Source organism: Lissotriton helveticus, chromosome 3_2 (assembly GCF_964261635.1).
Source record: "Lissotriton helveticus chromosome 3_2, aLisHel1.1, whole genome shotgun sequence".
NCBI classification, from domain to species: domain Eukaryota; kingdom Metazoa; phylum Chordata; class Amphibia; order Caudata; family Salamandridae; genus Lissotriton; species Lissotriton helveticus.
Window position 1 is genome coordinate 323530993 of NC_136062.1, and position 24051 is coordinate 323555043.

Sequence of the window (24051 nt, forward strand, 5' to 3'; positions counted from 1 at the left end):
AACTGTGGACTTCTTAATGAAAAAGAAGAACTTAACTTTTTGTAGTAAATACTTCAAAGGGCAACATTTTATTTTTATTTCCCCTCACAATAGTCATGCTTACTTTTCTTGCATGTCCTGGCCCATGTTCTAGACCAGAAATTCTGTTGCATTGTCCAATGGAAAATCACAGAAACACAGTAAACAAATATAGAAAGAAACATTGATAGTGCAATAATTATTACTTATGTGTATTAATTATGTGATTCGCTAAGCAGACAGCAGTATTGCGTCTCAGTTTATGAGTGTATGAGGTCCCATATGACATTTGCGATGGCTTTTACTTATAATAAACATTAAACTCTTAGTCAATTATGCTTGTAAATGTACAAATGGTTCACTTTATAAATATACCCCTGGAAACTAACGTACATGACATGCATACTGATGTAACTTGTTTATTTAATGCCGCATCAATGCCACTATTGTTCACTTTTTTGGGATACTGTTTTCAGTAATTCTTATTTAATTTTTTTATAGTATCTTGAGATGCGGTTTAACAAGGTAGTGCGCTTTGCTGCAACAGGAATCTACATAGTTCAGACGGTAAGAGACATTCTCTAGACATATACCATAAAACTGACTATAAATATTTATCATTTCAGGAATTGAATGATTTCTATGCTGGTTTCGATGTTGACATTGATATTGTCGTCTTGCACATTTTTAAAGTTGAAATTTTATGTAATTTGTAATTTGATGAATGATTTTAACTGAAATCAATGTACACATGACAGCAACTGGAATTCTTCTAAAAGCAAGCAAGAATATGTTTTAACAGGCGAACTCAGAACCAGAGTAACAAACCATTATGTTCGCCTAGGTGGAAATACTTTGACAAACGTAAATTTCACATTTTGATTGACAGATTCAAACATAACTTTCACATTTTGATTGACTGATTCAGGAATATTAGATTTGTCTCATTATAGGGTGTATTGTAGATCTTTATGTGGGCAGCACCCTGCAAAAAGTGATAAAGACCAGCATTTGTTTAAAACTGTGGCCTTGCGCATCCCTTCTATGGGTACTTTCCAACCTGGGAGGGAATGTGTTTTTACTCCTGCCGAGACTTGAATAGATTGAGTGTGGCAAACAGAAATGATCCCCCCAGTGTTGAAAGAAGGGTAGGAAAAATGAATTCTCCATGGAGAAAATATTTCCCATTGTGAAAGAAATAAATACAGATGTTTTACGCATGAAGTAGAGTTTTGGAAATCAAGAGTTGGATAGATTTCATGAACTACGTCTGGATACTTTGGCCACCTCGTCATTTTCCAACAGGTTGTGGAAGTACCTTAGAGCCCGGGTGGCGGCCGCCATGTTCCAAGATACCAGACTGAACTCTCTCCTTATAGCCTGGACCATGGTGCATTGTGGGAGTGATAGAAGTCTTTTTAATACTACCCCTTCCAGTCTGTCCCATTCATAGGTTGGATTTCACTTTAGAGAATGCATTCTCCCCATCTGGCTACGAGACCTATCAGGATCCGCACTGCCTATATTTTTCCTGCATGACGTTGCTTTGGACTTTACTACCTTTCCAGGCATAGCTCAATTCGGCAATCTGTTGGCCTAATAGTATCTAAATTATACAGCCTTGAAAAAGTCTTCGGACGAAACACATGTTGACTGCCTATCTGTAATGAAGAAAGTACTTCTACTAAAACCACCATATGTCTGTGCGGAGAATAAAGCATCTTTGACAACACACTACAAGTCTGAAACAAGAAGATTATAATGTCTAATTTATATTTCAACCATGGACTGAATGTGTGTGCTTGGGTTTTCGTATTGAATATTGCCAACCAGGATTCCTGTGTGCTGGCTACGACACCCCAGGTGGCGGGGTCCATTACCGAAATAGCACAATGCTAAAAAGACTTCTTTTGCTTTCACTACTGACATTGCTATGATATCTCTTTGCAACTATCTATGTGCAGGGCTAGATGGCATAACCACTGTTGTTTTTCAGGTTTAAGTATTCTGCATAGTATTACAATTTCCACAGTCAAAACTCTAGGCGTTAGGGTGAATAACCAACTCACCTTACACTCACAAGTCAGTTCAGTTGTTTCCTCTTGTTTCCTCACTCTCCGTACCATTCGCACTGTCTCCCGTTTCTTTTCTCCTCTGGCACTTAAGCTGATCATGTCCGCTTTGGTGATTTCGCGGCTGGATTACGCCAATGCCCTCTACAACGGCATCACCGCGTACAGCCTGCGGAAGCTCCAGCTGGTTCAGAACCAAGCGGCACGATTGGTATATGGTCTGTCACGCTCTCACCACTCCACACCCCTCCTTAAAGAGCTTCATTGGCTCCCTGTCAAGGAGCGTTCCCTCTTTAAAACTGGCTGCATGATCTTCCAGGCTCGCCAGGGATCTGCTCCTGCTTTTATCTCCTCTTTGATCAACGAATACGCTCCTGCCAGGGAACTCCGCTCTTCGACCAAATCTCTCCTCCAAGTTCCGCGCTTCAAACGAAAGAAGTGGGGAGGTGCCAACTTCTCAACTCTAGCCCCCACCTTCTGGAACTCCCTCCCTGATCATTTACGTTTTGCTTCCCATTATCTTTCTTTCCGCAAAGACCTTAAAACTTTTTTGTTAAAACAAGCATTTTCCCTGTAAATCTGGCCTATGTTATCTCAGGGCCAGTCTGCCACAAATTCCCTTTTTCTGCCGAGACTTTGTCTATACAGCGCCAAGAAACTGCACGGTATATGATGCGCTTTACAAATGTTTTAAAATCAAATCAAATCAAATCAAATCAAATCAATTTCTGTTGGAATCTACATTCACATTTTCCACGTGCTCTGAGCAGATGACACATGTGAGCAGGAGGGCTGGTGAGGTGCAAGAGGAGGACGAGGAAAGGAGAGGACTTTGGCAGAGAGGAGCATTACATGCTTTCCTAGTGCATGGAAATGGGTTGGGTTGGGCGTGGCAACTAAACACAGACATGATTTTTTCAGTTGGATTTTGTGCCTGGTAGAATCAGGTCGATTGTCCCTGCACCCATTATCAATAGCCCACTGATGATTGATCGGTGCTGTAAGGAACTGTACAGTCACAGGAATTTTTTTTCAAATATGTCCACCAGCATTGGAAAGCCAATTCAGTACAGGCTACTATGACTTTTGAATGTCTTCTGCAATATTGCCATGCAAGTACCAATCTCATGCTAGTTTCTTGCTTTGATAGCTATCCATCAATAGGGAACATGATGTAATATTCTGAGACAGTTACTAAGGAACTCACCGCAAAGAAACACTAACGAGACCAAGGATGATAAGAAACCAAGAAGTCACCTAAAGAAGAAATGGTGCTGAATTGCAGATTTGTTGACACATCGTTGGGGTTGACTGAATCAATCTCTAAAATGTCTAAGATTTTTGAAAAGGAAGCACTGAGGGATGTTCTTAACAGAACAGAAGAGCTGCCTCTGATGTTCAACAATTAAAGGTATTCTAAATAGATATAATAATAATTAGCGAAACAAGAAACATTTAAAAAAAGTCAAGGAACACAAACAGATATATATTAAATTTCAAATGTTTGTTTCCAGCTTTATACATGCAAAACTCTACAAACATTTCACATTAAAATATGAAATGAGAAAGGGCATAATGTGGCCTTCAGACAAGCAAGAAGGTGGCTTCAGTGTGAGTTTCAGTGTTTCTCCTTGTTGTCCTACGTCCTAATCCTATTTTACACAAGCATTGGCAAAGCAAACAAGTCTGGTGCAGGCCACCAACCTTTTGGCTTTGGAAATTCTTGTTTTGTTCTGTCATGGTTTTTGCAAAACCTTTGTGTTCGCGAAGCTGCCAGGCCCTCATCAAATACATTTTGTTGGATAGACAGATAGATGGATAGATAGATGCGAAGTACCGCAGAGCAGAGTTTTTTCTCATACGTGGTTCACCATCATTAAGTTGGAGAGAGAGAGCGAGAAAAATCATGCACTAGACCTCCTCCGGGTTAGATGTCAGTCGCTGGGTTTTTAAGGCACGGTACAAACTCCTGGTGCTAAAAATCAGTATGAGCATTGAGACTTATCACACTCTGGTGCTCACGGAACTCCGCGGAGAAGCGTTAGTTCTGAAGTGGCGACGGGCTGCAATGCCATGCAGGTCTTTGCGACGGTTCTGATCCACACAGCAGCGGCGATGCATCAGTTTTGCTTGGGGTTGCGCCACTCAGCAGAGAAGATGCATCCGTTCCGCTGGATTCACAGAGGTTGGCAGAGCGCCATAGGCCCACTTCCAAGAGTCCACTTCCAAGGGTCCAGAACTGGGGTGGCACGACGTGGCAAGGTAGACTCACAGATAGCAGAGTACAGGTACAGGTGCAAGGTTGTTGGAGCCTTCTATCCCTGAAGCTCAAGTCAGGAGGACAGCCAACTAGTCTTTGGATTCACTGTGGGATTTGGGGAGCAAGAGATGCTGGTCTAGTTCTTCTCACCCAGGCAAGAGGAAAGCGGGCAGCAGGTCAGCAGAGCAAAGCAGCAGTCCAGCAAGGCAGTTGTCCAGTAGGGAAGCGTTCCAGCAGAGTGCCAGTCCTTCAGCATCACAGATGTCTGTTTTCATGGCAGAGCATCCACAGATGGAGAAATGAACTGAAGAGTTGGTGTTTAAGGTTTAGTATTCATACTCAGTTGTGCTTTGAAGTGGTGAATAAACTTCTATAGCTGCTTCCCTTTGAAGTCCCCATGCATCCTGCCTTCTCTGTCCTGGCTCCAGACTATCAACATAGAGTATGCAGCCCATCCTGTAGAGGCAGGACACAGCCTATTCAAGAGTACGTGGGGCTGTGCCCAGCTCCTCCCTCACATCCTGCCAGTGATGCCCAGCCAGGAACACCTAAACTCCCTATTATTTGTGGCTGTCTAGGAGGAATACACAAAGCTCAACTGTCAGCTACACCCAGCCATGTGACCCAGGTACATGTTACATGCACTAAATGGCTAAGGCAGGAAAATTCAAACTTTCGGGAAAAAAATGGTAATTTCAACATTGTCACTTTAAATCTGACTTCGCCATAAGTTAGGGTTTTTCATTGTAATTCCAAAGAAACCAAACATGAACTGGTCACCTGCTTCCATTTGGAAATTAAAACTTATTAAATTTAATAAGGTGTCCCCAAAGTTATTCTATGGGAGAAGTATTGCAGTAGAAAAACTAATTTAGGACTTTTCACTATAAGGGCATGTAAACCTTAAAAGTACATGCTCTGCCTTTTAAATACACTGCACATCAGTAGCAGGCCCAACACCCTCCAAAGCATGGTGTGACCTACTTGCCAATAACTTTCTTGGGAAAGTTAGAATCATTGGTACCAATAGACCTTAACAACAGGACAGATGAAATGTCCATTGGCAATTAAATGACGCCTGTGCTCTAGTCTCCACCTTCCCTCAAGTAGGCAAAAATGAAGTCCTTGCTGTTGCAAGCATGATAAAATAAGGCTTGCGGCTCAACCCTGCATCGCTAGACATTTTACTGAAAAGGGAGAAATTTATTCTCTCAGCCTTGACAGACATGTATAACCTCTCTTTGCACAGCGGTGGCATCCCTTATGCGTGGAAACAAGCTATCATACGTCCCCTTTTAAAGAGACCTTCACTGAACCCGGAGTTGGTTGAAAACTATAGACCTATTTTGCTACTCCCAGGTGTATTCAAAATCCTAGAGAAGGCGATAAACAAACACATCTCAAAAATCCTGGAATTGAACAACATGCTTCATCCTACTCATATCGGATTCTGACCAGGCTGCAGCACTGAAACAGGACTTTTGATGTCCACAGTAGAAACTAGACTGTGGCAAATTGGCAGCGCTTGTGTGGCCTTAGACATTGTTTCTTATCCCACTCTACTTTGCTGACTGGAAGAAGTAGGCTTTACAGGCAGTGATTTAAAATGTCTTTCATTATTCTTAAGCAATAGTGCTTCTCCTCTACAAACCATCAACTAAAATGCAGAGTGCCTCTGAGCTCCTCCTTAAGCCCCACACTTTTTAATCTGTATGTCCGTCGTCTATCTGATATCATTTGTTTGCTAGGTTTCATCATGGTATCATACATGGAAGATACGCAGATTATCGGTTCCCTCTCTCTCCGAATGTAGGCTCCTCCTCTCAAAGTCTAGACATGACTTTAGAGCAGGTTTCCAACTGGATTGCAGCTAGCTACTTAAAGTTAAATGGGGACAAAACAGAGGTCCTGGTGGGCGGCAACAATCAATCACGATCGGACCAAATTTACTCAACTGGCCTACGTCCCTAGGCGACCATTCACCCCCCAAATCAGAAGTAAAAAGTTTAAGTATCACATTGGATAAACATCTCACCATGGCCTCCCAGGCCAAGAAGATGGCAGCCAGCAGATTTGGCCTCCTTTAAGGAAGACCCTGAAATGGCATACCATGCAGGTGCACAGAACGTGGAACATCCTTCACAATGCAACTTTTACAACGCACTACCATTACGACGCAACATTTACAACGCAAGTTATTACAATGCATTGCGCTGGGGGGCGCTCTAGGATAGGGAATAGTTTAATTTACTATCCAACACCTTCCCTACTATCCACGGGGACTGGAGTTGGAATAGTAAATTAAACTATTCACTATCCAGCGCCCCCTCAACGCAAGTCGTTGTAACGACTTGCGTTGTAAAACCTGCGTTGTAAAGGCAAGCGTGGTGAAAGCATGCGTTGAAACGTCACACATCCGCACAGAACAGATCAAGGCTATATTCTATCTCACCTCGACTGGGACAATTTCATTTATTTGGGTAGCCCACACTCCCTCATCAAAAAATGCATAACATCCAAAATGCCATGGCAGGAATACCAGCCCTTAAACCTATTCAGCATGCCTGGTCCTTTCCTCCCTCCCCTGACTGCCAAAAAGCAGTAGGATACAATTCAAAGCACTAAGCATTACACAGCGAGCAAAATACAAAGTAAGTCACCGTTCATGGTTGCTTGTTCATCTACCTTGCCCTTGAACTCTGGAACTCGCTACATACCAGCCTGAGACTATAGACAAACCACTAAGTTTCAGGAAGCAACTTTAAACCTATCTGCACGCCTAAACACTCACCACTCCATCTAGGGATGAAAGCACTGGGCAGTCCATCTCGGGTATCCATGTGCTTACAAGACACGTGAATTGAAAAAAAAGTTGGAATTCTGTGTGCCATGTGAATCCTGATTTGAACACAAAAAGGGTTTTGTGCCAAACCAGTATAAACTAGTAAACATAATTTACACATTTTTATTTGCACAAATATTTCTAGGTATAATCTGGCAGAAGTTGTTTGAGGAAAAACAATATGGCTATATGTTACTCCCTGATTACATCTCTTGTGGGACTAGAAATCATCTCTTGGCTGTCTAGCGAAAAAATGTAAACTGACTGGGGAGCTGGACTTTCTGAAATAAATCTTGAAGCCCTCATTGTAGGGTGCATGGGATTTAAAAGTAAGTCATGTAAAAAATTAATGTTAACATGTCCTTACAGTGACTAGGCACTAACGTGTATTTTTTGGGTGGCAGGCCTAGCTGCCCTATGTAGAAAATCAGAGTGCAGATTAAAATGCTAACATTGTACCTCAGGAATGGCGCCACATAGAAAAACAACTAAATAGATATTAAAAAATCCAATTCAATGATGAAGCTGGATTTTTGAAAAATATTACCGAAAACTAATATTTTATAAAGCTACCCTTCCACAACATAAACCACTGCCTGCTCCGCCCCTTTATTCAAGCATGGGAATATCTGTGAAACGCCCACTCAGAGCAAACAATAGGCTGGTCTGGATGGGATGGCTCATCTGAAATCAACAGAATATTCAAGGTTGGGGCTGTGGGCATCCTGTTGATACCACACTGTAGAATCCTGGATGACAGGTCAGTTGAGTCACATGCCAAACTAGGGGCGTATTTGGAAGCAGGATGCCAAAACGAATCTTGTGTATCCCCTGTATAGTTGCTTGAAGAACATGCTTTTGGTCTATCAGACACCAGACTCGGTGTATGTTGTGGACTAAGTGCATGCCTCAAACTGGAGTTCAACATTACATATGGGAGGACACTGGACATTTTCCTATGGCACTTGCACACACACACCCAAGCCTCAAAGCCAAAGTTTAGTGTGAAAATACTTTTGTCATCTTGAAAATATCCTGGCATGTGACATTTTGGGAATTTTTGCAATAAGGCAAACACGAACTACTGAAAATGTGGTTGGGTTGCCACTGGGAACTTTTATCCAAATGATTATGGAGTGCCCAGAAATCATCCCCATCAACTAGCTAGTGCCTCGCCAAATGTGGCACCAATCAGAACACCGCTGGATATGTGAAAGGACACCAGGCAGCCAAAACCTTCTGCACTTGGGATCTGTGACCTGTAAGAAGGGACTGAGGAAGTTGGAGCCCCTATTCACTTACAATTCAAGGACAGAAAGATCTCAAAGGATCATAAGACTGAACTCCTGGGTGACTCCAGGAACATCAAAAAGCAGAGGAGTACATTTCTATGTAGAATTGCAGTTGACCAATTACACCTGAACCTGGACTGGACTTTGCTGTGACCTCTGTCTGATACACTGAAGGTCTCTATGTTCTCCCACTGAGGTTCTGGCAGCCTAAGAAGTGTACTTCTGTTGTTGTTTGAAGTTTGAAAACATTTTTTGTATTTTTGCTTCAGAGCACCAGGGCTTCAAGGGGACTGATTGCAAATAGTATCCATCCGGCAGTTCGATGACATTGCACTGAATTTCTGTTTTTTTCTCATGGCTAGAAGAGTTTTTCCCATAAAAAGAACAAAATACCTTTTCAGAATGGAACTTAGAAACTTTTTGAATTTCCATAATTCCTTGCCCCAGCAGGGCCATTTTTTTGGTGTATCCGAAACATGCTCCGTCGTCTCAGTCCAAGCCTACTGCGACTATAAATCGCAATTAGTGCTTACTTCTTTTTGGAACTATTTTCACATCTTCAGATCTAGAATAAGTGTCCCAAATGACCTAAAAGGAGGTGGTCACCCTTGGTCCAGGGTTCCTCAGTCTTTTGAACTATGAATCTTATCAGTCCCATTTTCTGAAAATAATTCCTAGGTTGAATATTGCAGCACTTTTACCTACTACTTACAGGAGAAACTCCGCTGCGGCATGGACGGCCTGGCCACAAAGTGCAAGGTTGGGGTCCAAAGATGAGGAGAACTGTGTGAATACTGTAACCGACATATGTCTACTAACAGTTTTATGTCTAGATACAGGATAATATATACACAACTGGCTTTTCTAGCTCAACTGAAAAGCTCTTCCTAGATACTACCAACAATCGCTGATTAGCAGAAGGAATTTGTGCTGCACTTGAACACTTTAGTGACAGTGAGGCAATGCTCTAGGAAAGTGGTGTCTAGCAGATTTGGAGGCTGGTATCTGCATGCATCCTAGCTGCAAACCGTTACATCTCAGAAGCCCTCCTAAATAGCTGTGCCCTGGAGGAACACAGACAACAGCAACCTTACAATATCAGGTTTTTTATTTTCCTCTCTGCTACATGAACAATTATTTCCCTAGTCTACGGTTCCTTTCTTATAAAAGTCTGCAGATATTGACCATCTCTTCACATAAAGGCTGTGTTTTATTATATGGTTCCTTCTTGGGTATGTTAGTACATTTTGCTTAAGGTTGCTTCCAAGTTTCATCCAACATGTACCTCTGGGACTTAACTCGTCGTGCTGGTGGACCTGTGGACCTGTATTTTCACAAGCACAGAGTGAACTACAAGGGATAATATATGAAAAGGACCTAAGCACCCATAGATGACTGCGGGCTGATTCATAGCTAGGAAATAAATACTGCCACAGGAAGAGATTGAAGTATTGGACAGTAAACTGATTCTGCAAAATGAGAGCTGGGTGTTACAACTGCCAAGCAAAGTTGAGCTGGGCCTTTTCTATTTGGCTCTAAGTTGTATGCCAGAATATCACTGAAAATTGTCACCTGACATAAACATTTTGTCCTAAATATTGTTTACAAAAATAACACCTTTGGTGCTCTGACTTCTATTTATAATTGCATTTTAGGAGGGCAAGTGTAACTGCCCAAATGTTTTAGGGCCTTGCACAAAGCTCCACTATGAGATGCAAACATAAAGTAAATATAGTTCCTGCTTTCATATGACTGTCACATGAATACAAATGATTTGTTAACTCCTGTTAGGAATGTCCTACAAACTGCAAATTTACAATGTTAGGTAAATAGGGCCATTCAGGAACGGAGGAGGCTGTGGTCAGTAGTGATTGTGGGCATTGACTGAATTCAAGCTGTGTGCTCGATGGGAACCAATTTTTTTTATTACGGATGCTATATATGGTATTTTTATATAGGCATAATAACATTTTAAAAAACATTGATTGTATGTGAATTCAAATAATATTACATTAATTGTTATGAATTGAAACATTTTTACACAATTTTTTCTTCTGTGCTTTTACAGAAATGTTTCGTTCATTTTATATGTTGAGGGGTTTATTGAAGTTTTTTGTTTAATTAACGGTGTTTTTCTTTAAAAAGCTCACCAGTTTACGATTTGGTTGAATGAAGCATCTTATTTTTTGAAGGAAGAGCCCAGTTCCCCGTTTTAACTTTGGGTCTATGCTGAAATACAGCGGTAGAAAACTGTATGTGTTTTCAATGCTCTAACTTCTGAGCCGAAAATAACAGGAAGCGCAGGTTTTTGCCAATGTCCTTTTAAAACCCATTACAGTAGTATTTCTCAGGTAGTTATCTGTGTTATTTCCACTGCTAGTTTCACAAAGGTGTTAAATGCACATTTCATACTTCCAAAAAAACTAAACCTATCATGCAAATTCCAGTCTGTATTCTGTAAAAAAAACAGTCATTCACGCTGTCAATATATCATCCTGTTTTTATTGCAGATCAAATATAATCATAATAACCATAAGCATTCAAAGCCAATTCGACTCTATCTATAAACTATATAAAGAAAAATCCGTAATCCATTTGTGGTAGAACTGCCAAGGGTTTTAATCTCAGTAAACAATATCAAGGCCATCACCAATATAGCCTCTGGAGCAATTTTATAACCCTACTTAAAATGCAAAAATGTGCCATTATAAAAGCCTGGTATGATTGCGGTTGTTTCTACGTCTGGTGAAAATCAAATAGTATTGTGCTGATCTACGTGGAACACGTCTTTAAATAGAAAATAGCAAGCAGGTAGTCCATATATACTCCACAGAAGTGGTACCATGTCACTACATTTTAAGACGTGGGATGTTACTCTACTTTTTGAAAAGAATTCAAAGATTAACTTGTGGGCTTGTTCTAAAGGGGGTACATTCTTAAAAAAAATAACCTTTCTGGATTATTAATCTAAGAAGGATCTTATTCTAAATACCTCAAAAATAAGGTGAGGCTTATCAAGCCAACTTCCCGCCTTTGAAAGAGCACTAGGGTCGAGGGCGTTCCCCTGGAGCGGATCTCCGAGTCTGATCACTTGGGGATCCCTTTTAAGGAGCAGAACAGATAAGGCTACCACTAGCCTACTACATACTCACAGGGCAATTATTTACCTGAAACGAGAGATGGGTGGCCAATGTTTGGGTTTGATCCTGCGAATCTAGCTGCAAAAAGCTGTGTCTGCTGCTCTATATGGGTTGTGGGGTTGAGTTTTGCAGATGTTATAGACTAAAAAAGCTTCAAGTGTTAGAAAACAACATTCTTTGGACCCTGTAGACCTAGGACCCAGAACCCCATTGGTGCCCCTCTTTTAAGAATTAGGCATGCCCACTACTGAAACCCAGGCTGCCTTGAACCCTGTGCTACTACATTCACATGCACAGAAATCCGTGTGTATCAATTTATTTCAAATCAATCCAAAAAATGGTTGCTCTCTCTGGAATGTGGGGTAGAAAGTTGAACCATGTTCACGATCTTCAATCCCATCTACAGTAAGCTCAGTCTTGGACGAAACCCGTACTAATAGCCCCAGATTCAGTTGAACTGGTCAAGAAGCGGTATTGGTACTGTGTTAAGGGGATCTGGAAACTGAGATGTGAGAATTAATTTGCCCGCAAGCTGACTCCTGGTTTCGAGAAGTATTTAGATAGAATATATCCAGAGTTGAAATCTTCTACATATCCATGAATTAAATTGGGAACTTTCCCCTCTAAGATCTTTCTAGGAAATTAAAAGGTGTGCACTTAGTGTGTTTGCTTAGTGGGTGGTAAAGATGCTGTGATGCGCTTTATGCTGTTTTGCATAAAATTTACCCAGGAGCACAGATGCTAGTTTCTCCCTCTTTTTAGGATTAAGTGTACCCAGCTAGCAAGAAAGCCATGATACTCTGCGCTAGGGCTGATAATCCTTCAATTACTACCACATACCACCTGCTTATGGTCAGTGTGGCCAAAAATCAGATAGCAGGTGCTATTGTACCTCATTTAAGCAAGTTTCAAGTTTAAATACTTTATTCGACAACATTGTCATAAAAGCATATCCCTAAGCTATACAAATATAAATACTAGTCTAAAAATAAAAAAGTATGAAATTCTAAGCAGTTTATACTTTGTTGGCGAATAAGACAAAAAATAATCATTTTTAAAATAGAGACACAGCACAAAGTTTAAATCACAGGGTCTAGTAGTTCATTAGTTCGTAGGAGTTTTAAAGTGCGCGTGCGTATTATCCATGCCCACCCCATGTATTTAGCCACTGCAATTGCAAGATTAGGGGCACAGTTTGATCTTAAAATCCTTAAGGCATCCAAACATTTCCTAGTGCCCAAATTTCTGCAAGCAGGCTTCAACCATCTATTCCTTGGGGCAGCATATAAGGGGCATACAAATAAAAAATGTGGGATTTCTTCTACATGAATTTTACAATAAAAACAAGTATTTACATTATCCGGACACCAATTGGCTGTGAAAGCATTTAAGGGTAAAGAGCCAATTCTAAACTGAAAATACAGTTTCCTATCTAGGGGCTTGGAGATCAAATCCCAAAACTGTTCAAATTTCGGGATTGTTTTAACTTCCAAGAACTGGGATGTCAAGGCAGATGATTGATCAGAAGTCAATGCAGCATTGTTTATCATGTCCCAGTACAATTTTTTCAATATAATCTTAGACGGAAAATCGTCTGGGTCTACTGCAGACCATAAGTGTTCAAGGTGCAACTTTTGAAGTAATGTCCTCACTTCTTTAAGCCAAAGTACTTTGTGAAAGGTATCAGAGTTATCAACATCCAAGAGGGCAGCTGCGTAATGGCTCAACTCAGGAGTAGTTTTTATGCGCCTCCAATACAAAAGGGGACGCAGTCTGGACATATCCTCGATCCTTTTCCTCCCAAGATCGTAATGGAGTGGGGTCGAGGGAGTACTCTGAGGAGCACCAATTATGCGCCGTAAGAATTTGTTCTCTGCAACTGCTAAGGTGTTCAAGTTGGAAAAACCCCATAATTCTGAACCGTAGAGGCATGCACCCAGAACTTTCATGCCATAAATCTCCAATATGGGCTGGATTGGTTTGGTGAATGAAGATTTATGTTTTTGGGCTATTGCCCCTGCCAGCTGATTGAATTTTAGCACTACAGAGTCCATATGTGATCTCCAGTTCATATTAGCATTTAAAGAGATGCCTAGGTAGATAAAAGCATCCACTTCTTCCAAATAAGCCCCGTTGTAGACCATTTTCCCCTTGAATTTCATGGAGGGATTCAAATTCATGAATTTAGTCTTAGATGTATTTATTTCCAAGCCCCGAATCCGACAGAACTCACCAAAGGCGTTTAATGTCTTTTGTAGGCCGCTAGGGGTCCGCGAGACCAGCAAGGTGTCGTCTGCAAACATTAGTACCGGGACTCGTTTCCCGTCTAATAGTGGAGCATCCGTCGGAGATTGCTTCAGGAAGTCAACTATGCCATTGATGTAGAGAGAGAATAAGGTGGGGGCCAGGACGCAACCCTGTCTCACGCCTCTCTCCACAGGGAAGGATTCCGTGACATCGCCCTGGGCACCCCACCTAATCCGGGCATAGTTGTTCTCATGCAACCTTACAAGCAAAGTCAATAGTTCGGGGCTTATTCCTAGTTCCCTTAAGACAGTCCAAAGTTTTTGTCGAGGGACCAGGTCAAAAGCTGACTTTAGGTCAACAAAAACAGCAAAGAGGGGACCTTTTAGCAGGGTTACATTTTTCCAGTATATGGTTAAAAAGTGGAATACCTGATCGACAGAGGAAGTTAAGGGGCGAAAACCAGCTTGATATGGGGAAAGGATGTCCTTATCGACTATCCAGGCTTGTATCTTGTTTTGTACCATCCTGCCCATCAGTTTTTGGGCGCAATCAATAAGACTGATGGGCCTATAGTTACTTGGTAAAGCCTTATCCCCCTTTTTGTAGACTGGTATTATTTCCGCACCTTTCCATGTTGCTGGTATCTTTGCCCCCTGTGCAATGGCATTTCCAAGCCACAGAAAGTATTTACACCAGCTTTCTCTGTCCGCTAAGAAAACATCCGCCGGTATTCCATCAATACCTGGCGCCCTACCTCTGGTCACTCCATCCATTGCCTCCTGTACATCTTTCATTGAGAATAATTCATTAGTAAAAAATACCCTTTCTATGGGGAAATCAGTATGCGACCCTGAATTGTCTGCGTATTGGGGTTTGAAAAAGTCCACCCAGGACTCCTTTGCTACATGATTTTTTGGACAGTCTGCTATGCCCCCTGATCCCCACTTTAATATGGCCCAAAACTCTTTCTGGTGTTTCTCAGCACATGCTTTCTTCAGGTCCAGCCAAAGATTCTCATCCCACCGCTTTTTTGCCTGGATCTGAGTTTTCCTATATTTGTCCCTAGCATTTAAAACTCCTACTTTAGATCTTAATGCTATACTAAGATTTTGTCTTGCAATTCTGCAGGATTGATCATACCAACCCCTTTTTATGGGTGGTCCAATACCCTTACTCTTCTTGGTTGTTTTGAAGAATAGCTTCTGTATATTAGCAAAAAACTTTGGCTGAGACTCTTCAATCCATGATTTAAAATTTATATCATTCGTTAAAACCTGTAGTCTGGTTACTTCATCAATGACTAGCCCCTCGAGCGCCTGCCTAGCCTCTAAATTATCTACTAAAGTTATCCATCTAATATGGCGGAGATTGTTGGTTGGAACAACATCTAGGGTCGTCAGGTTCCTAGCTAGATTTTCACAGGTTGCTTTTTGTTCTATGTTGAGCAGCAATGACAAGGGGTTGTGATCGCTCTCCAACCTGGGGATAACCTGCATATCGACAACTTTGTTCCAACCTCTAACATCTACCAAGATATAGTCTATTCTACTACTCGATCTTAGGTTATCAAAGGTATGCCTACCCTGTAGGTCAGAAAGGGTGCGGCCGTTGGCAGCCCTCAGTCCTCTGGATAGGCATAAACTTTTAGTCTGGACAGCTACTTCCGTCCACTTTGTTACTATCGGAAGATCTAGCTGGGGAATTCCCCACTTAGTATCTTCCTCTTGAGTCAGATCACTATCCTCACAGCCTAGAGGTTCAAATGTTGTATTTAGGTCACCTCCCACCAAGATGATATACTGGGTAGCTAACATCTCTAAATCATTATCTAAGGCACCTATTATATCAGAAGATGTGCCCCCTTGGGTTCCCCTTGCATAAATATTATATATTGCCATCTTGTGGCCATCGCCCCAATTGAGCACAATAGAGAATAGATCACTACTGATAATATGGGTGTGCTTGATTGTACATTGCAGGGATTGGCGTATCCATATAAGTAGACCCCCTGAAGGGCATCCCTTAGTACTCTTTTTCGCGGGCACATAAAAGTTCAAAAAGCCCTGTCGAAAGACTGGTGACACTGACCATGTTTCCTGTAGCAACACAATATCGTAACTGTCAATGAACTCACACCAGTCTGGGGTCTCTATTTTATGTAGGATACCCGCAATATTCCATGATAGAAACTTAATGCTACCTCCACTTTCCACACTCCTCTTTTTTGGGGGAATAGTCAGATTATTGGAAAACGGACGGGGTAGAGAACTAGGTACCACAACATTAGTACTACTATAATCAGCTAAAGATTTATTATTTGCTACATTAGAGGCATGATCCCTAGGGTCAGAAGTCTGTCCCTCGCAGCAGTCCAATCCTAATGTTGTTGGGATGCTAATGTTTCTGTGTTTAGCCTTTATGATCTTCTTTGATTTCCCTATGGTCATTGTTTTTTCCAGTCAATCACATTGACTTAGACCTGAAAGGGCCAAGAACCTATTTTCTGTTGCAATTCCCCAATTATTAGCGTTTTCAGGGATTTTGGCTTTTCTTATTACAGGGTTCCATTTTGTTTTTAATAATGTTGGATTTAGAATAGTTCCCTTTTTTATATAAAAGAAATCCAACGTTAGTGGCACTATTTCAGTAGATCTACGCTGAGGGGGATATATATTAGCTAGAATGTTTGGTAGAACCTCAGGATCTGAGAAGTGCAGCACCACGCAGTCCCCCTTAAACTTTTTAATGCCACCCCCGATCCATGCAACCCTTCTAGCTTTTACTACTTCCTGTGCCAGCTGATCCCTGCCTCCTGGTTTAAATGCCATATTCTTTGATAACCAGTGGAGTGATTTATTTATCAAAGACGAAGTATTCTCTGAGTGCCCTGATTCAAGTTGGGGAACATTTGCTAGAACCAAAATTAGTGGGGAAGCTTCCACTACTAGTTCAACAGGGCCTTTCTCTACGTTGTCTAGATCTTTTATGCTTCTAGAAGTAGGCCCTGCAAGGTCCTTAATAATAATATCTTGGTTTGTTGCTCCTAGCCCTACTCCCCCTTGGGCTGGCCTCCTCATAGTATTCTGGGAAGTACTTGGTTGAAAATCTGACCCAGATACGATGTTGGTAATTTGTGGGTCAGCTATAACTGGATTCAATAAAGCGGTGTTTGGGATTTCCTCTGTTATTTCTTGCAAAAGTACTGTGGTAAATAAATAAATAATACCCTATTTTTGAATGCTTGAATGAATAACAGATAGCTCAAATAAATAAGAGTCAAGATTCGAGGTAGTAGGAGTTTCTGCAGGTTTATTACAGCATAAGGACAGGATCAGGACAACCTGCATAGGATGAGCAGAATGACAGGGCCCAGCAGGACAACTGGGACCCAGTAGGGGAAAAAGATGCCCAGCAGCTGCTGGGGCTGGGTCAGGGATGAGCTTGGAATGAGCGCGCTAGTATTCAATAACAAGATACAGGCATATATACATAGCGCAAACACATAGCATTACATTGCAGTAGGCGTAACAGTGGGTGGAGTAGAAGGCGTGACGTGTAACAGTCGCGAGAGATAACAGTAAAAGTGGGTGTAACGGGGAGTATACATAGACATGTGATGCGAACGTAACAGAATATGTCATAAATGGGCGGACACATAGGAGGGGGCTACCTAAGGAGCCGGGACCTCTAACCTAATGGTGCGCGAAAACTAGCAATGACGTGTTACTAGGAGAAGCTGGGGGCTACGAACTCTGTGCTAGGAGCAGAGACTAAAGTCTGGAGGGTCGGAGCGACATGTACCTAAATCCTATCTGATATCTAATGTTTAGGGAACATGTTGATATAAACTAGAAGTCATGAGGGGAAAAGCTAACCTGATTCTAAGACTGGACCAGGCATTATTCTACATGTAGTGCGTGAGGAATATAAAATGACCATTAAATACAGTATTTCTCTAACATGGAGACGAGAAGGCTAGACAATGACGGAAACTATTGATGCAGTTCAGTAGCTTAGGAATGCAGAAGAGGAGGACTGAACTGATAGCAGGAACTATAACATACTTTTGGCAGACTCAGAGGCAGAGCCGGGGTGCACCGGGCACTGCTAGGCAGGAAGTAAGTGAAAGGTCGAGGATACAGGTGGGGGCTGTATCGCTCCTCAGCGAGGCTTTCAGGAGACAGGAGCTGAATCTGTGGTCCGGGCCCTTTTGAGGCCTAGAAACGGGGACTTTATAATGGAATAACGTGCACACTGAGAAACGTGGCAACATTACTTACATAGGCCTGATATTCGTAGTATTCACGAGGACTGGAAACTAGCATACCAGAGGTGGACACAACTGTAATTGCGTCTTTAATCAGAATGGGGAATAACATATGCATATTGATCATGCATACATAACGTATGATGGATGGGGCGTAGGGACACAGAACATGGCAAAATTTACTTTTCCACATTCCCTCCTTGTCACTACGTTTACATCAGGAAACATCAATATTCATGATACCGTCTATCATTTCATACAGTACCATTTGCTCGTCTCGAATTGTCTTGGAACGGGATTTAGAACGGGGCTTGGGACTAGGAATACAAGAGGTAGCACACATGCTGCAAATCGCAGGGCCACATTGTATACAGAGGCAGCAACTAAATATGATCGCTACTGCAATACTTAGGAAGGACAGGACTTTCCATCCCCATGCGGAAATTACATTCCAGAACCAACCGGACCATGTCCAGGTGCCTGGATCTTGATGTAACAGATGGGCAATTTTATGGAGTCTGGTTATAGCTGAATAAACAGACGGCGCGTTATTTGGAATGAAAATGCAACAACTGGATCCGAGAATTCTACAGGCCCCGCCCCTATCGGCCAGTATGACGTCAAGGACGAGACGATTCTGCAAAACGACAAATCTCATAGCAGATTGTTCTTCGGTTAGGTTACCTAGAGCAGAGGCAGTCTCATTTACTACAGCTTCAAGGGTTCTTGTTAGCCTACGGATCAGTTTACTATTCTGGACAGGTCCTATGAAAAAGAAGAAACCTTTATTGAAATCTGTATACTGTTCTAGAGTAGTTTCAGTTTGATCGACAATTGGGGACTCTCTTCGATGTCTAGTGTGTACTAAGAAAGAATTCCTATGATAATCAGGTGGGGCTAGAAAAACAGGTGGCAGTAGGAAGGCAATGTAACAGGTTCCCTCCCAATCGAGGGGCAGACGGACATATGCAGTTTGACCACAAACAAAATAAGAATGACGTGAAGCTTTAAAAATAGATTTCCTACTGTCACTATACTGGATAACAGTAGTACATTCACTATGACCTATATGTATAGAACCATAACTACGGACACATAATTCGCCTTTAACTGGTAGTACTGAAATAGCAGGTAAGTCTGGAGTAGTATCAGACTGAACATTCAGGACCATGAAATTCGACGAATAATTCCCTAAATTATATACCTCATTTTCTAAATCTAAACCTGTTCTGTGGGGGAAACCTTGCTTGTCTGGAAAACATGTACTATTAAGAAAAGACATATCTGTGGAAGATGACGTTAACGTGAACCATGCTCCACACGAACCATTGTGTGAGAATGGATAAGGAAAGAGTGGCAGAACTCCCTTCGATGTCTGGAAAGGGGGGAGTCGACCACACACCCAACAATTAGTGGCATTGCTGGTCTGGTGTGAATAATGTAACATACGGATGAATGTGTTATTACGCATGGCAAGGCGGTATGCATATTCGTGAGGAGGCAGATCACTAAACGTGTGTTCTACTGTAGCATTAGCAGACATATTTACATGAGGAACTGGTAAATACAGAAAAAATGCGTAGCTGGTGCAGGAAATCATTAGACTGAGAAATAATATGAAACTCAGAAAAACGATGCATTGTAGTGAACTGCGACTAACTCTCTCACTATGGGGGTCTATTTTATACATGTCAGAAACAGTCTAACCGTTTCACCTAGGGGAGGACTTATACAATCAAACTGGCTGACTTATTAGACCTGAGCTTTAACTTATACTCCTGTTGCGGAGTTTTCTCTAACAAGGGAGGGGTTGTAACAAAGTCTGGTGCGGGACAGTCCTTTAAAACAATGTTCTGGCAATCCTTCGAGTCCGGGGAAATGTTCTTGGTAATGTCTTTAAAGTCTGTTCTCGGTCCTTTGAAAAGTTTTACATGAGAGAGGTGAATCCACCCCTTCCTGCCTTCTAGCTTGACGGCAGTTCGGGTGGTCAAAAGGACTTGACGTGGTTCCTTCCAACGTGGTTCCAGCGGACTTGTTCTGTCAAAGTTGCGGACGAGAACCATCGATCCTGGAACGATCTCGTGCGGTGCCACCTCGGTATTGTCTGGAAATGCGGCGGCAACCTGTGAACGACATGAGTTGAGGGCAGACATCAAGGAAGCTAGGTAATCTGTCAGCATATTACATGAAACATCGGTAATACTTCGGGGTCTAGGAGTACCCCACATGTTAGGGGGGCGGCCGAATACGACCTCATACGGGGACAGACCTGATCTGGAATGTGCGACCATGCGCATGTAGAACAGAGCGACTGGCAAAGCTACTAACCAGTCTACACCTTTGTCTTTACAGACTTTTGCTATACGGATTTTCAGAGTCTGATTATGTCTCTCTACTAGTCCAGCTGCTTCTGGATGGCGTACACAATGAAACTTCCACTGGTACCCTAACAACAGGGAAACGTGTCTCATGAGTTCTGATGAGAATGGCTGACCGTTATCAGAATATACGACTCTAGGGAGTCCGTATCTAGGGAAAAATTCACGAACCAACTGTTTGGCAGTGGTCGCGGCTGTGTAATCTGGGACTGGATAGGCTTCTGTCCATCTGGACAAAGCGCATACAACTACAAGGACATACTTGAAACCTCGACATCGCTCCATTTGAATATAATCCATCTGGAGGACCTCAAAAGGGTGGTCAGGGGGCTGGAAACCACCTTGTTCCACCGGGACGCTTTTACCTGGATTAAACTGACAACATATCATACAGGTACGGACTTTCTGCTTGGCTGCAGCTCGTAAATGCTTGTTGAACCAAATATTCTGGATACTGTCTAACATAGCTTTTTCTCCTAAATGTGCTGGACTATGTGCGGTATTGATAATGACTTGAACCATAGAATCGGGGAGAAACCATGTGGCTCTACCCTTCGTTAACCATCCTTGATCTGTCTGGACCCCTCCTTGTACAGACCATTTCTTGATTTCATCGGGAGTAGCATGTAACTGGATATCTATGACATCTTGAGTAGGGTCCTTAACTGTCATGCATGTAATTGGATCTGGAGTATGTGTCTGTGTCTGATTAACTGGAATGTCTGGTGTCTGTGCTGTAAGCTTGGCTGTGCGGTCTGCTAAATCATTACCTTGGGAAATAATGTCTGTAACTTTCGTATGTGCTTTGCACTTCATGATAGCAATAGATGTCGGTAAATGTATGGCATCTAACAGAGCTTGAATAAGGAGACCATGCTGAATCTTGGTTCCATGAGAAGTCATAAAACCTCTTTCTTGCCAGAGCACTCCGAAGTCGTGTACAACTCCGAATGCGTAACGTGAATCTGTGTAAACATTAACTTTCAGGTTCTTGGCGTGTATACAGGCTTGTGTCAGAGCAACTAGCTCTGCTGCTTGAGCGGACAGAGTGTCAATACGGTGTGTTTCAATAACTTCAGTGTCAGTAGTCACTGCATACGCGGCGACTAGTTCTCCTGTACTAGTTCTCATACATGAACCATCCACATAAAGTGTCAGGTCAGGATCTGGTAACGGAATGTCTGTCAGATCTTGTCTTGGCTTTGTCGTAATGTTAACTACTTCCACACAATCATGTGTGTCTGGATTTGAACTGACTGATGGTAACAGTGTAGCAGGATTCAGGACGTTGCAGCGTCTAATTTCTATGTGTGGCTGGAACAGTGTCAATTCATAACCTGTTAAACGTGCAATTGTCAAGTGCTGAGTTTGTGTTCGGTTTAAAAGAACTTCTACTGAATGTGGTACTTGTACTGTCAGGAAATGTCCTAAAACTATGGAATCACTTTGTCTGATAGCTAGTGCTGTGGCTGCAACTGACTTCAGGCACGCAGGTAACGCCTGGGCGACTGGATCTAATGTGCTCGAAAAATAAGCACAGGGCTTGTATTGACCTGCTTGATCTTGTGTGAGAACAGATAATGCTGTACCTTCGCGTTCTGTAACGAAAAGTGTGAAAGGCTTACTGTAGTTCGGTGTAGCTAGAACTGGAGCTTGACATAGGGCTTTCTTTAACTCGTTGAAACTAAGTGTATGTTCAGGTGTCCAAGGGAGGACAGTCGATACGGCTGCCTCCTGTGTCGTTAACTGTATCAGTGGCTTGGCTAGAAATGCATACTGGGGAATCCATTGTCTACAATAAGAAGTAAGGCCGATAAAAGCACGTACCTCCTTCTGGGTTCTGGGCTGGGGAAGACTCGCTATTAACTGGATACGGTCGGGTGTCAACTGCCTACCCCTCTTGGACAGCAAGTGGCCTAAGTATACCACCTGCTGGACACAGAATTGAAGCTTCGAAGGTGACACCTTGTGTCCCATCTCGGCAAGAAAATACAGAACTGTAAGTGATGCTCGCTCGCAAGCACGTTCAGAACGGGCTGTGATCAGTAGATCATCGACATACTGGAGCAGGGCAGTGTCAGTTGGCATGTGAATATCGTCTAGTTGTCTCTTGAGTGCTTGACTGTAAATACTAGGACTTTCTGTGAAACCTTGAGGAGCGCGTGTAAACATATAGCTCCTTCCATTTAAACTAAATCCGAAAAGAAACTGGCTGTCTGGATGAATTGGAACACTAAAAAATGCATTCTTGAGGTCAATAACAGTGAAAAACATGGCTTCGGAATCAATGGCAGTTAACAGAGAAGAAATGTCTGGAACAACTGGGTACTGAGGAATTATACATTTATTAAGCTCTCGTAAATCAATCACTAATCGATATACCGGGGGTGCATTCGGATCAGTACGTTTCATAACAGGAATGATCGGGGAATTGCATACATTGGAGTCAGTTTCTACAACTACTCCTTGAACCATGAGCTCGTTAATAATTTTGGATAAGGCTGCTACAGCCTCAGGTGGCAATCTGTACTGTCTGATTCGGGGTAACACTACACCTGGTTTGAGAGTCACACGATAGGGTGTGATTTGCATGTAACCTACATCAGTTGGACCTTGCGCCCATAAATGCTGCGGAACATTAGACAATCTTGAATCAAAATCTCGTAATACATAGTGACCCTTAAAGTCACGTAGGAACAGACGTATTCCCTCTGGGGAACAACAAATAACTGCACCTAACTCTTTCAGTGTTTTAATACCTAACAGATTTTCTGGACATGACTTAGTAAGTAACAGATCAGTAGTACGGGACAATGGACCTACTTCTAGAGTAACTGGCTGAGATATTTCGTTAACGATGGGTTTTCCTGAAAATCCAAGGGAAACATTTCTTGAGCCTGAGAGCGGAGCCCCTGGAACTTCGGCATGACTAATCGTGGTCCTACTTGCCCCTGTATCGATCAGAAATTTTCTGTCTTTCCCTAATACTTGGCTATGAACATAGGGACCTTCTTGGTCTACAGGTATCTCGATGAGAGGCAAGCCTACCTCCCTCTCTAGGCTGTTTCATGAATATGACTGGTACTCTGGATACTCAGACTGTGCATACTGGTACATCTGCGATGTAACGTGCTGTGTTGCAGCAATAGGCTGCGGTACTGTAACTGTCTGTTGTGCATTCTGTGACTGAGGAATCTGTGAAACTTGTTCTTGTCTCGGCGGACGTGGTCTTTCTTTAGTCTTACCGGTAGCTATATTATGCTTCAGAACTGCACACTCGTTTATAAAATGACCTGGCTGTTTACAATAATTGCAGTTCCCTTTAACGGGAGCTGCAGGATGACTGGCTTGATTCGGACCCCTCTTCTGACTGTCTTGAGGAATAGATTGTGCAACTAGCACTTTCATTTTCGTGTCTTTCATACGTTTTCTCTCGTGTTCTTGCTCTTCTCTGATTCTATTCTGGTGATACTGAAGCATCTGGAGCATCTGGGACGGACTATTTGCTTGCCAGGTGCTTTCGACTTTCAAAACT

General features: G+C 42.3%; 1 protein-coding gene across 2 annotated transcripts in view; it reads left to right on the forward strand.

The window, feature by feature from the left end:
- Positions 1 to 24051, forward strand: part of LOC144825992 (sodium-coupled monocarboxylate transporter 2-like) — a 219457-nt gene that overhangs the window by 60962 nt on the left and 134444 nt on the right. For both annotated transcript variants that reach the window (XM_078684210.1, XM_078684211.1), the window contains exon 2: positions 520 to 585. In XM_078684210.1, the coding sequence (XP_078540336.1) occupies positions 520 to 585 (66 nt within the window). The remainder of the gene's footprint in view (positions 1 to 519; positions 586 to 24051) is intronic.